Source organism: Myotis yumanensis, unplaced genomic scaffold, assembly GCF_028538775.1.
Source record: "Myotis yumanensis isolate MYYU_CA2020_CCGP unplaced genomic scaffold, mMyoYum1.0.hap1 SCAF_3, whole genome shotgun sequence".
NCBI lineage: Eukaryota > Metazoa > Chordata > Mammalia > Chiroptera > Vespertilionidae > Myotis > Myotis yumanensis.
Window position 1 is genome coordinate 137755513 of NW_027223754.1, and position 15393 is coordinate 137770905.

The 15393-nt window shown below is 37.8% G+C and overlaps 1 protein-coding gene across 1 annotated transcript in view; it reads right to left on the minus strand.

Annotated features, from left to right (window-relative positions):
• PTPRQ (protein tyrosine phosphatase receptor type Q) overlaps positions 1–15393 on the minus strand; it is a 213317-nt gene that overhangs the window by 160877 nt on the left and 37047 nt on the right. The window contains exons 9-14 of the mRNA XM_070409661.1: positions 14563–14724; positions 14279–14458; positions 13584–13691; positions 13161–13442; positions 2005–2187; positions 1487–1588 (exon numbers count right to left, since the gene is read on the minus strand). Coding sequence (XP_070265762.1) covers positions 1487–1588; positions 2005–2187; positions 13161–13442; positions 13584–13691; positions 14279–14458; positions 14563–14724 — 1017 coding nt within the window. The remainder of the gene's footprint in view (positions 1–1486; positions 1589–2004; positions 2188–13160; positions 13443–13583; positions 13692–14278; positions 14459–14562; positions 14725–15393) is intronic.

Sequence of the window (15393 nt, forward strand, 5' to 3'; positions counted from 1 at the left end):
CACTTTTATATGGAATCTAAATAATATAAATTAACAAACAAAAACAGACTCATAGATATAGAAAACAGACTGTTTGCCAGAGAGAAGGTGGTGGAGGACTGGATGAAAAAGGTGAAGGCATTAAAAAGTACAGATTGGTAGTCAAAAAATAGTCATGAGGATGTAAAATACAGCATATGAAATATAGTCAATAATATTTCCAGGTGGGCACTGGAAATAATATTGAGGGGAACCCTTTGTAAAGTATATGATTGTCTAACCACTATACTGTACACTTGAAACTAATACAAAGTAATATTGAGTGTAAACTGTAATTGAAAAAAAATTTAATTTTAAAAATACAATTTTGGACAGATAAAGGTTGATGGAGAAATAAGCATAGCAAGTAGAGGCAATGACTAAGGAAGACTAACCTCTAAGAAGACTTAGAAACTGGGGCAACCCAGAGCACCCTACCACCATGCTCTAGTGAAGTAATTTGGTGGAGGGGAAACCATGGGGTCTTGAAATGGGAGAAGCGGCCTCCAAAGACTTTATTATATTGCATAAAATAAGAGCAATGCAGAGAAAAGTCTTCCTTTTACAAGCGTACAATGCACAGTTTGTCCTGGTGAATGACTAGAATCTGAACACACACAGGATACAAACTAGCTTGAAGATTGGGAAACTTGAAAGAGAAAAGGAAAAACAAAAATCCTACAAATGCTTATGATACCTACAGCGCCCCCCCCCCATTAGAATAGAGCATCCTTTTATAGTAAAAATTAACAGTCCCAAAACACACAATATATAAAACATAAATGCAAATTGAAACCCAAGTATATTCCTCAAAGTTAATTTTCTTAGCATGATATATGCCTCTAACTTGGTGAAATACTGGTGTAAAGTGCTCTTGGTAGTAAAGTCAATTTTATTTAGGTTAAGAAAAGGTATATTTAAATATTCAATAGGAAGGCTATAAACAATCAGGAATAACATCTTGCAAATTATGTAGTGAACCTGGAAAACAGCCTGAGCTCATTAACAAAATAATTCTAATGCAATAAGAAACTGTTACAGGTTCACATAACAGAATCTACTACAAAACGTATGTAAATGTCTATTCTTATGAACATAAAAGTTGAACTAATGAACTTATGAACAGTTATAACTAATACATTAGTTGGTGCTCAAACTATTCAAACCAAAATTTTAACCTTAAAAATTCCAATGAAAAAAAATTAGTGTTTTTTTTTTTTTTTACAGGGCACGGATGACTCCAGAATAATTAAAAAAGTATCTTACACCTGATTTTATTGAACATAAATCTGACTATACTATTTTTTCACCATGACAATGAAATCTGTGTAATGCTGGAATGGCACACAACTGATACCCAAGGACACTGCTGTTGTTGTTGCTGTTTTTTCATTATATCTTTATCTTCATAGGTTTTTTCTGAAATGTGTTGTATTCTAAATACATCACTATCCACTACCATACTTACCATCTTCTTCTGTCAGTACACTAATTGGCGCACTCCGAACTCCTTCACCTTTGAGTGTACTAGCAGACACTTCAATTATATATTGGGTATATTTCTTCAGTCCTAAGTACAAACAAAATTTACAAGTTGAGACTTACCAAATATCCTTTAATAATATGCATGAAGCAAACTATGAAATGTCTCTTAACAATCATCCAAAAGTAAAAGCTAAACGGAAATGTAGATCTTTGAAATAGTAACTCCTGTTATGAAGACAAAATGATACAGGCTAATGTGGACAAGGACTGACCTAGAATACTCTTTCATGTGACCTGAAATAAATGCCTGGCTTATCTAACCAAAAAACCCAGAGTGCCATAGCCTGTATAAAACTGCTCCCACTCACACTTAATATTTATAATAGAACAAGCTAATATTTTATGGCCACCCTGTCAATATAAAGGTAAATATTTAACATTATATATATACATATATATATATTGTGTGTGTGTGTATATATATATATATATTTTTTTTACCTTTAATGTTCTGGATCAAAGAGGTTGTATCTATAGTTCTTTCCTCATTTCCATTACTTCTCCTGAGATAAATTGTATATTTTTGTATGATTCCATTAGGATTACGTGGGGGATGGAATGATATTTCAATCTCTCCAGAGGAAATATTTTTGTAAGCAATATTTTCTGGTGCACTATCAGGTACTAAAAGAAAAGAAAAAGAAAAAAATGTATAAAATGATTCCATCCTAAAAATCTATTCTGTTGAACATCTCATTCATGAGCACTACAATGTAATTGTAATAAATATTCTAAATGACGTAAGGTGTAGGTAAATTATACACTACAAAGAAAAATTTCACCTCAAAAGAAAATTCATACTATTATTTTATATAATAACTAGAGGCCCAGTGTGTGAAATTCATGCACAGATAGAGTCCCTAGTGGTCGCTATCTGTTGGCCAGGGCCTCCCTTCACACCTGCCTTGGCCTAGTGCTGCCCGATACCTGCTCCGCCATCCCTCCGTGGTCCCTCTTTCGTAGGGGGCCCACCAGGGCCGGCAGCATCTTCACTGCTGCCTGCTGCCAGCACAGCGTCGCCTATGCCCACCATGATCTGCACCATCCCCTGGTAGTCAGCGCACATCTAATTCCTGGTCGGTCGAGCTCCCACCCCGTGGGGACAATTTGCACATTAGCCTTCTATTAAATAGGATGCTTATAGGATGATATTTTTATGAAAATGCTTGTAACTGTATTAAGCTACCTTGCACTGCAGAACACACAGATGAAAGAGGATTGAAAAACACTTTAAAATGATTTTTTTATTAAATATATATAGTTAATAATTAGTTTAGTCTAAAACAAGACCTATGACAAGGCAAATAATTTTATCTAGACATAATGGTGTAGATTATGGCCTGGCAACAAAACAGTCTTAAAGCACTAGTTCTTTTTGTGTCTACTAATGTTTCACTCTGTTAAATGCAGTGGTCATAAATGGTTCTCTACATATGTTCAAATAACTAACTATGTGTGATTCAAATTCTGGCAAAATAGATATTCTAAATTGAATGACTATCTTACTTAAAATAATTAAAACACTGCATAAAATAAAAACATATTTTCCTTTTAATTACTTGCAAAGTTGCCAGGAAAGTAAGAAAACAGTGGTAACCAAAAAACAAAAATCCTATCTAATAAAAGGGTAATATGCAAATTGACCATCACTCCAACACATGATGGCCACCCCCATGAGGTCAAAAATGGTTGCCCCATGTGGACACAAGATGGCCAGCAGGGAAGGGCGGTTGTGGGCAATCAGGCCTGCAGGGGAGGGCAGTTGGGAGGGGCCAGGCCTGAAAGGGAGGACAGTGGGGGGCAATCAGGCCTGCAGGGGAGGGCAATTAGGGGTGACCAGGCTGGCAGGGAAGGGCAGTTAGGGGCAATTGGGCCAGCAGGGGAGCAGTTAGGCATCAATCAGGCTGGCAGGGGAGTGGTTAGGGGCAATCAGGAAGGCAGGCAGGCGAGTGGTTGGGAGCCAGCAGTCCATGATTGTGAAAGGGATGTCCAACTGCCCATTCAGGCCCAATCCCCCAGGCAGTTGGACATCCCCTGATGGGTCCCAGATTGGAGAGGGTGAAGGCTAGACTGAGGGAACCCCCCCCCCGCCCCATCCCCCTGCACAAATTTCATGCACCAGGCCTCTAGAAAATAAAATAATAAAATAAAATAAAATAAAATAAAATAAAATAAAATAAAATAAAACAAACACAGTAAAATTAGTATCCTCAGAAGGAAGCTAGTACTAAAGCCAGCTTTGCCTTGGAGGATATTGGTTAATCCCAGTGACTTTGAGCCTCTGTATTAATAGCTGTGCCAGAGAAAGACCTGGACCAAAAGAAGGGTAAGGGACATCCTGCATAAAGAGCTAGAACCCATAAGAATGCAATTTCAACCAGAACCATTATATGGGAAAACTCTAGGGGGCACATTGAATTCTTCTGCAGAATGCCATAAAATTCACCACAAGTGGTCACTCTTGTATTAGTGCAATGAGGTCTATTCACTCTCAGGGACTGGAGAGTGGAGAGTAAACCCACTGTACAAAAGAGAACAGAAAAGAAACTTTTTTCTCTTGCCACTCTTCTTGATAAAGAGGTGGGAAAGAAAGAAAAAGTATGCAGTTGTGGAACTGCAAGTCTGTTCCTACAACTTATGTTGCCCAAATCCTGCTGCATATACAGCCGGAAAAAACCTCTACTTCAGAATTTAAATTAAAACAAATCTGTAATTCTGAGTTGCTATTATTCAAAAGCAAATAACAAAAGTAAACATAAATTTCTGAAGAAACTCAACTCGGGCCACATAAATTTGCCACACATAGTTTCAGGGAATATGAGTTCAATAATAAAATCACTAAACCCTTAAGCTAATTAGGCACTGACAGTTAAATGCTAGCAAAGAAAAAGGGAAAAATAATACACATATACTCACATACACACACTCACACAAACACACAAGTATTCAGCTATTGAACTTTCTACAGAATAAAAATATGGATGTTTAGTATATTTCAAGGAATAAAACATTTTTTAAAATATGAACAGATAATTCTTCAAATAATAATAATAAATAATATAGATAAGCAAGCAGGGTTGATGAAGAACCAGACAGGCTTTCTAGAATAGAAAAACAAACTAACTGCATTTAAAATTCTCTTGATATGTAAAAGACAGAGAGAAAATTAGTGAGAATTTATTTTTAAAATATATTTTATTGATTTTTTTTTTTACAGAGAGGAAGGGAAAGGGATAGAGAGTTAGAAACATGGATGAGAGAGAAACATCGATTCAGCTGCCCCTGCACACCCCCCACTGGGGATGTGCCCACAACCAAGGTACATGCCCTTGACTGGAATTGAACCCGGGACCCTTCAGTCTGCAGGCCGACGCTCTATCCACTGAGCCAAACCGGTTAGGGCAAGAGAAATTTGATAGTATTGGAGAAATTATCAAAATGTAGCTTAGAGAAAGAAAATATAAGATATAAAATGTCAGTTAGATATAAAGGGTATACTAAGAAGATCTAAGATTGCCGAAACTGGTTTGGCTCAGTGGATGGAGCGTTGGCCTGCGGACTGAAGGGTCCCAGGTTCGATTCCGGTCGGGGGCGTGTGCCTGGGTTGCGGGCACATCCCCGGTGGGAGATGTGCAGGAGGCAGCTGATCGATGTTTCTCTCTCATCGATGTTTCTAGCTCTCTATCTCTCTCCCTTCCTCTCTGTAAAAAATCAATAAAATATATATATAAAAAAAAAAAAGAAGATCTAAGATAATAGAATGAGAAGAGTTACTTAAAAAGAAATGGTTTAGATTTTTATTATATATATAATATACATATTATATTATTTTATTATATATTATATATATTATATAATATATATCTTATATATATATTATAATATATACTAGAGGCCCGTGGCATAAAAATTTGTGCACTCGGGGGGGAGGGGGTCCCTCAGCCCGGCCTGTGCCCTCTCGCAGTCTGGGACCCCTCGGGAGATAACGACCTGCTGGCTTAGGCTTGCTCCTGGGTGGCAGAGGGCAGGCCCAATCCCTAGGTGCAGCCCCTGGTCGGGCTCAGAGCAGGGCTGATTGGGGAGTTAGGGCGCCGCCCCCTGTCATGCACAGAGCAGGGCGGATTGGGAGGTTGCGATGCCACCCTCAGTCACGCTCAAGGTAGGGCCGATTGGGGGGTTGGGGCACCGCCCCCTGTCACACTCAAGGCAGGGTCGATGGGGAGGTTGCGGCGCCACCCCCTGTCACGCACAGAGCAGGGCCAATCAGGGGGTTGGGGCGCTGCTCCCTGTCACGCACAGAGCAGGGCCCATCACGGGGTTGGGGAGCTCCTCCCTGTCACGCACAGAGTAAGGCCAATAGGGGAATTGGGGCATCGCCACCTGTCACACACAGAGCAGGGCGGATCAGGGGGTTGGGGCGCCACCACTCTCACACTCAGGGCAGGGCCAATGGGGAGGTTATGGCTCTACCCCGTCACACACAGAGCAGGGCCCATGGGGGGGTGGTTGGGGCGCTGCAGCCTGTCACACACAGAGCCGCAGGGCAGTCATGGGGTTGGGGGGCTCCCTCCTATCAGGCACAGAGCAGGGCTGATCAGAGGGTTGGGGCGCCTTCCCCTGTCACAAACAGGGCAGGGCGGATAGGGAGGTTGTGCCCCCGGCCCCTGTCACACACAGAGCCGCAGGGTGATCAAGGGGTTTGGGCGCTGCCCCCTGTCACGCTGATCCCGGTGTCGGGAGGCCTTGCGGCTCTGCTGATCCCAGTGCTGGGAGGCATATTACCCTTTTACTATATAGGATAGAGGCCTGGTGCATGGGTAGGGGCTGGCTGGTTTGCCCTGAAGGGTGTCCTGGATCAGGGTGGGGGTCCCCACTGGGGTGCCTGGCCAGCCTGGATGAGGTGGATGATGGCTGTTTGCAGCTGGTCACACACCCTTCAGGGTGGGGGTCCCCACTGGGGTGCCTGGCCAGTCTGGGTGAGGGGCTGAAGGCTGTTTTCAGGCTGGTGGGTGACTGAAGCTCCCAACCGCTCCTTTTTTCCTTTTTCTTTTTATTCTGGGTCAAGGCCTCTGCTGCTGAAAACAGGTATCTGGTTTGTTTCGGTTCTATAATCGAAACACTATATCATCTCCAGCTCTGAGTTCCTGGCCAGCTGAAAGCTGGTTTCTGGGGTTTTGTTTAGCTTCTATATTTGTTACAATGTTTCAAACTGCCAGCTCAGAGGCCAGCAAGGCAGGCGGGGAACATTGGAGTCCTCCTTCACTGAAGCAAGCAAGCCTCATGTTCGCCTCCAGCTGCCTGGCTGCCGGCCGCCATCTTGGCTGGCAGTTAATTTGCATATCGCCCTGATTAGCCAATGGGAAGGGTATCGGTCATATGCTAATTATCATGTTTCTCTTTTATTAGATAGGATATATATATATATATATATATATATATATATATATACACATTTCAGAGAGGAAGGGAGATAGAAACATCAATGATGAGAAAGAATTATTGATCGGTTGCCTCTTGCACACCCCACACTGGGCATGTGCTCTGACCAGGAATCAAACCATGACCTACTGGTTCGTAGGTCGACACTCAACCACTGAGCCATGCCACTGGGCATGGCTAAGACTTTTCAAAATAATTGAAAGATATCAAACTTCAGATCAAGGAATTTCAATAAATCTCAAGCAGAATTTTTTAAAAAATCATATTTAGACACTTCATTGTGAAAGTACAGTATACAAAGAAGAGAGATGGTCTTAAAAGCACCAGAAAAAGACATATCTATATAGGAATGACAATTAGACTGACAATTTAAATTAATTGAAAAACAACTGGAATTCTACAGCCAGAAAAATTAGTAAGATTTCCAGACAATCAAGAACAAAAAATGTCATCAGCACAACCTCAATAAATGAAATTTTAAATAATGTACCCTCGAGAAAAAAAAATTCCTAGAGATGAAAAACCGCAGTTGCAAAGATAATGTTTAAACATCGTCTACACAAAACAATAACAATAATGGCTAATTTTGGAAATAAACAATATAAACTAAATAAGTAAATATTATTTTCATTAGAGTCCTTCTATTAAATTATTTCCTTTCAAAATAAAAATTGAGCCTTTTATATGTATCCTAAATACCATGTACATCAATAGTCCTACTAGTAAATTTAATAAAGTAGAGAAATAAAATCCTGAAGTCTTGAAAATGTAGATACAGTACCCCCCATGCCAATTATTACCTGCTATGAAGTGTATTGTTTCTAAGTCAGACTTCATAGAAAAAAAAAATTGACCTAAGAATATTGATAGTTCTAAAATTTTTGGAAGGTTTGTAAATCAGAACATAATTTGATGTAACAATATATAGCAATGTAATCCTACTGTCCCTTCCCAAACATACAAAATCTATTCAGAATGCTTTGTTAGCTTTCTGGCGTTCAGTGAAATCTTGGACCTGCTGAGAACACTACATCTTAGCCCAGGTGGGTAACAGGTAGCCATTTGTTTTTCTGCATAATTTCTATAACCACAGGACCTTGGAGTTGAATAGTTGTATTTATTGCTCCTCTTCGCCATATTCAGATCTTTTCTCCTTCCTTCCTCCTGAAAAATTTTATGAGCTACACTTTCTTAAGTTATCTACAGTTATCTAGTGACACTCTGCCACTTCTCCAAACATCTTAAAATATTTAGCACCTGGTTGACTGACTTCCTCTCTACCACTCATAGAGAGGTCAACATTGATGCAAATGATCTATCCAATTTCCTGATGTCATATCACTAACCAATTACCTGAGCTCTCATCTTACTGTACTGTCAGTAGCATTTGACATAGGAAATAAATTCCTTCTATTTGAAAATCATTATTCACTTGCCTTCCAAAACATGATCTTGTCCTGATTTTTTTTCCTACCTCACTGGCCACTTCTGCTTAGTCCTTGACTTGCTCCTCCTTGACTTCCCAAATTATACAATTATGATGCCCCCAGGACATAATTATATGCTTTTTTTCATCTTTAGAACATACACCCTAATGTGATTTTATCTCATCCCTTGACTTTGAATGTCAGAGATATGGTGGTGCCTCCAATTTATGTATTCAACTCTGGATTCCTTCCCTGACTTTCAAACATATATTCAACTGCTTTCATGATAGTCACTTGGATATTTCAAACATATTCAAAACAAAACTACTGAATTTCTCTAAACTGACCTTCTTCTTAACTTCCCCATCTCAGTAAATGGTGCGATCATTTATTCACCCAGATATGCAGATCAAAAAATAATCCTGACTTATCCCATTACTCCCAAATCCAGCATATTCGGCAGCAGTCTCCTAAAACTACAAATAGGACCAGGTTCTTGTCTCATAATTCTCTAATAGCTTCCCTTTAAACCTAACCAAACTTCTTATATTGGTGCCCAAAAATCTGCATGGTCCACCTCTGTCTGTCTCTCTCTCCTCATCTGCTAAGCTCCCCCTCCCAATAACTCATACCCCTTGAATGACAGAAATATTCTGTTCTTCCTCAACTACATAAAGTATCTTCTCACTTCAGGAAGTTGGCAATTGCTATTCCTCCTTCTAAAACACTTTTCTTTCTTATCCTCATCTAATTTAATCCCATAAGTTATTAATATTTCTGGGTATATGTAACATCTTCAGAGAGGCCTTTCTCATTCCTTTATCTCAAATAACCGCTCCCTACTCTGTAACTCTGTCTCTTCTCTCCCTCATAATTTTTCTTCATAAAACACACCACGATACATACACCTTTTTCCTGTGGCCCTTCTAAGAATGTTAACTTCCAGGAAGTAGGAATTTTGTCTTATTTACTGTTGTGTTCATGTTGTAGTACATGATATGAAGTCTATACAAATCTGCTCAATTAATGAATAAATATGTTCAACATGACAGAAATGTATTAAAATCAAGATTGAAACTCACAGCTAAGGAAAATAAGTAAAATTGAATAGCTCTTTAATAGTAAGAAAAGGGGAATTAGTGATGCTATGCTTGAATTTGATAGCTCAGTATAACTTCTGATTTTGAAAAATTATCATTGGCACTTTCTAAGTTGTCCCTCTGGAGTTTCCTGCCTACCGCCAGTAGTTAGGATATAAATATGCCTCTCTGACCCAGGCTGATATTCTTTGCATTTTTATTGATTAATCCTGAGAGGATACCAGTGGCAGGAAAGTGAGAAGCTAGGAAAATTTCTGATCAAGTGGAATAGGGAAACTGAGGCAATAAAATTAAAAAGGCCAAACAACTTGAACAACTTATAGCCAGTTGGTGAACCACAAGACCTTATCTTCCCTAACCAAGGACATTTAGAGCAAATGGTTTATACCTCCCCTCATTAACCATAGAATAGATAGCTTAAATCATCCTGGCCTGGGAAAATAGAGGCCAAAGACACAATTAATGCTATTTGTGCCAGCTAAACCCAAGGACAGATGAAGTCAGGGGAACAAAAAACAAAAACCCATTAAAGCCAGACAGGTCCAAGTTAAAAAGTAAAACAGTAAAACAGACCAAAGAATAATCCCAAACTCCCTTATACAATCATCATCAGATAGATGGTTGTTCTTGAGCACATCCTGCTTCAAATAACACCTGAAGACTATTAAAAATTCTAACTTCCTCTTTTTCAAAAAGAGCTAAATTGGTGGCTCAATAGTAGTAAACATGATCCAGGAAAAATCACTAACATAAATTCCATTGCCCACCATTTCCATCCAGCTTGAGAATGCAGAGACCGTGAGAGTACCTTAATTTAGGAGAGAGAACTAGGAATTAGGAGCATGGACACTGAGCTCTAGCACTATATTTAGGTCTCTTTTGCTTCTAGTATAAAGATGACCAATTTGTACTCACCCAAGTGGGTGAGCTAGTGAACCCTGTCATAATTGTTTCTCACTTCTCTATTTTTCTCACTAGATCAGGAGCCTTGAATGGCTGTCAGGAGACTTAGCTTCAAGTCCGAACATTACTTCTCATCTACTATGATTTTTGAGAGAAATTCTATTAAAATAATAGTGGCCTGGTGCACAGATTCGTGCACATCGAAAGGAAATTAATTAGAAGAAATATTCTAATATCGCTATTCGCCCTTTCTCTATAATAGAAGTGTCAGAGATGAAAAAAATAGTAAAATGCATATGAAAATGATATATAAATTGATTAATAAGTAAAAAATAACATGATATAACAACAACAAAGACATGATATAAAAACAAAAAAAAACATGATATAAAAACATTGATAAAAACAATGACTGATAAATTGATTAAACTTATTCTCCCTGTATAGCACATTAAAAGTAAAAACACTTTCAGAGTGCTTGACCAATTTCCATTGTGATGAAGTATTTACAACTTTAACTTTAATGTCATATGCTCTTTGAACTTGAGAGAAAGCAACATATAACTGACCATGTGTGAAAACAGGTTCAAGTAGGAATATTCCTACTCTGTCTAGAGTTTGTCCTTTTGATTTATTAATAGTCTTCACAAATACTGGCATCACGGGAAACTGTCTTCAAATTAATTTAAGTGGGAGGCCAGTGACAGACGGGGACAAATATTGTGCATGTGCTAGTCAACATTTATTTTTAAATTGCCAGTGAGTGTCATATGTACCGTCCCACCGGCCGGTCAGATGGCGGGATGGCCGGTCACTTAGCCTTTTATATATATAGATTCCTAGGTCTCCTCATCCATAAAATAAAGGATTCTGTATATTTTCTAAGACACCTGACAACACTAAAATTCACATTTTAAATTATATTTCAAGTTAAATTCTTATATTCACTTATGACTTATTACTATCCCTACCTGAGAATTAAACTCATACAATAAATAATGAAATAAAAATTGAATTTACTTTTAATATTAAGTAAAAAAAACTGCAAGCATGTGATAATTAGAAAATAAAAAAATGATTTTTATAGATAGTCATAAAAATAAGGTGTACTTGATGTTGTGACCAATTAAATAGTGAAACATTTGATAAATGTTCATGAATATGGCTATTGTTTAATATCACAACAGGATTTTTAAAGTTCTTACTTTCCTTTCTAATGCTGTTCAGAGCCCCAAACAGTGAAATATCACTGCAAAAATGAACAGGAAGATCAAGATATATTTATCACTTAGCAGCTTTACTGATGGTTTCTAAACCAGCATTATTGTGAAAGGAAATGGGCTTTACAGTTAGGTGGATTTGGGTTCCAATTCCAGCTTCATCACTTACCAGCTAGATAACCTTAAGCAATTAAATACCCACCAATTAATATTAACTTTAGGTGGGTAAAATTCATTTTATCCTACAGTGGTATATTCCCACTAGGGCTTGGCATATTATAAATATTTATTGAAAAGATGAACCTCTCAGATCTCCATTTTTCATTAGGCAATGAAGATAATAATACCTTCATGCTCTATTCCAAAATAAAAGGCAATTATTATGAAATCCAGTAGCAAAGCCCATGGTACTTTCCAGGTGCTTAAAATATGCTTATGCTTTTCTCTCCTTGAACCAATGTAAAATGAAATAAAACAAGGCCTGGTAAAAAGCAAATACTAATATTTAAGCACCATATCTATAAAAGCAATGAAACATGATGATATGTAGTTTAATATCAATTAGATTTCACTTTGGGGGAACTCTTGATGATAAAAAATGCTCTTTTCATCACTCTCCTGTGTCTGCAATTATAGCCTACGCCATCCTCTATGGACACTATAAAGTTGCTCCAATGGATGATTATAACCATAAACAACAAACTGACATCATCAGGCAAAATGTCTTCCTTTGTGCTGTTGGCTCTGGCATTGGTGAAACTGAAGCACAAGTAACTCCTTGCTTGCGTTAGTTCCTTTAGATCAGATATCCCCTCATGTGGCTTCCATAAGGTCCTCCTGCCCATTCCACCTGACTGCTTAAGACCTAGGTTAAATGCTTCCTCCTCCATGAGACTTCCCCCCATATGCCCTCTCTGTGCTCCCACTGCACACCTCTCTCTACAGACATACCTCATTAGAGTATGGGAATCAATTCTTATGAGTGTGTCTCTGCTTTTACCTAATTTGAAAGCAAGTAGTTATTAATTCACAAATTTACAGGGACATTGAAAAACTTCTTTCGTTTTTTAAGCCTTTCATTTGTAAAATTTGCTGATCTTTATTTTAGAGTCCCTTATATGCAAATCAGATTTTTTAAAAATGTGCATGGCAAGCCTTTTTGTATTCATTTACCAAAAAAAAAAAAAAAAATAGCCCGGCCAGTGATGCTCAGTGGTTGAGCATCAACCTATGAACCAGAAGGTCATGGTTTGATTCCAGTCGGGCATATGCCCAGCTTGTGGGCTCCATCCCAAGTGGGGGCATGCAAGATGTTTCTATCTCTCTCTCCCTCTCCTTTCCTCTCTGAAATCAATAAAAAAAAATGGTTTTTTAAAAAAGCAAAACAATTCCTGGATTATACAAAATGGAATAATGAGGGGTTTTAGTTAAGTAAAATAAAAACAATATAGCAATTGTCAGCCACATTCATTACTAAGCATTATTAAACAAACAAATAAAAAACTTACCAGTCTCAGAAGTCCTTACAGAGAGTAAGGAAGATAACTGATTGCCATGACCCAATCTGGTGTATGACCTCACAGAAATGTTATAGAGGGAATAAGGTTTTAAGTCCCTTAAAATTATGTGTGTTGTTGAGGTGTTCTTCATAAATAAGGAATCCATATTTTTATAGAGAACTTCATAAGCAACAATAATCCCATTGGGTTTCTCAGGTGGTAACCACTTCAGACTTATTTCATGTGCAGTAACATCAGTAACTTCCACATCTTGAGGTGATGATTCTGGTTCTGGAGGAAGAAAAGAAAACTTTAAATACTTGTATTTTCTCATGTTTATTGCTTCACCTACTAAAGGCAGCATGAGGTAGATGGCAGTAAGCAAGCAACACCGCTTGCTTTTTCTATTAAAACTGCACCTAATAGTCTTACCATCTTCCAGAGTTCTCACAAAGATGTCATTTTCTTCAGACAAAGAACTTTCTCCAACATGAGTTGAGGCGGCCACCCTCATCTTATATTTGGTGTATTTCTTTAACCCTATAAAACCAACAGGCAATTTGTTTAAATTTCTTTAAATAACACTTAGATTAGTGCCATTTGACATAGGAATAGTGAAAATAATTTATTTCGGAGACTGATTCCTTCAGTCACTTTCCCTATAATCCCAATCTTCCAAATGTCCTTAGGCTTGCGGATCTCCCCATGTTGGTGATGTTTTAGTTCTTTCCTAAAATATTAAGGAAAGATTTGAGGCTGAAAAATAATTTTGGCACACTGCAAGGAGTATACTAGTAGTTGACTTGGCACAAACACCGGATCAGCTGATTTACTTCACATTCATTCCTTCAATAATCCTGAGTTATTTCAATATACAGACAAAATTTCTTGGGTTAAGTATATTCCTAAGATACTTGTGATCTTATGATTTTACTTCTTTGTAGATAAATATAAAGGAGAACACATTTAATCAAGGTACTTAACATATTTTATAAGATCTCCATGGCAGCACAGCACAGCTAAATGTGGAATAATGAAACACGTGTCCTGCAGGGCTTAAGGCAGAGAGAGATGCATATGTTCCATCAGAATAGAAATGTTTTTTAAAAAGCAAAACTTTGTTCTACCTGTTATGAGAAAGCTGTTATTTAGAGTAGTCATCTGGAATGCTGTGTTTGTATCCAGTTCCATTGCATAAATTGTATAATGAGTTATTTTTCCATTGGGAAATTCTGGAGGATCCCAATATAACAAAATAGATGAGGAACTAATATTTTTATAGTTTATAATCTGAATGGAGCTTGGCACTTGAAAAGAAGAATGAACAATTAATATGCAAGAAAAGAAAGAGGATTACAATGTACAAGAGCAGCACTTGCAGGTAATTATTTCAAAGGAAATACATCCTTACCTTGTTCAAGTGTCCTAACATGGAGAACCGTTGGTGGTCCTTCACCCATGATGGTGAAAGCAGATACACTAATCATGTGCTCAGTGAAAGGTACGAGTCTCCTGATAACGTAAGACAGCTGTTCGGCAGCAATGTCAGTGATATACTGATTCCATGTAGTTCCTATTGGAAATAAAATGTTTTTTAAAACGTGTTTGGGTTCACAATCAAAATTATGTTTGCTCACACAGTGAAATCTTAAACCGGATTCCACATACTTCATTAATCTCTCCATTCACTCCTTTATGTGAAAGGCAGATGTATAATTAATAATAAATATGCTGTGTACTCCCCAACAATATCTATAGACATGTTATGCTCATAATACAGCTTTGCTGGTTATTATGTTATCCTGGAATATGAGATTAGTGTTTTGAAAAATATATAACTTGCTAAAAGGGACTGGCTAGGAGTTGTTTTTTTTCTGAAAAGACAGACTAAGCAATGATATCAAATTGAGACTTTTATTTGAACGCAAAATTCACTATACCTTCACTAAAACCAGTAGTATTTTGAAGCAAGCATGTTTGGGTAACTGATACTTTAATCTGTCTGAACAAGGATTTCAAATAGTGTTAGATTTTTATTTATTTATTTAGAACTTGTGGTTCCAATGATGTTAATTACCAATTAGGCCAAACTTGAAGTGTTTAAGGAAACATCTGTATCAGAAACTGTGGGCCTCTTAATTCCTAGTGTTGCCCCCAGTCATCTTTGCACAGAAAAAATGAATAAATCAGTAAATGAAATAAACATATACTGAAGGTAATGTGATATTTTGACTCAGTATAC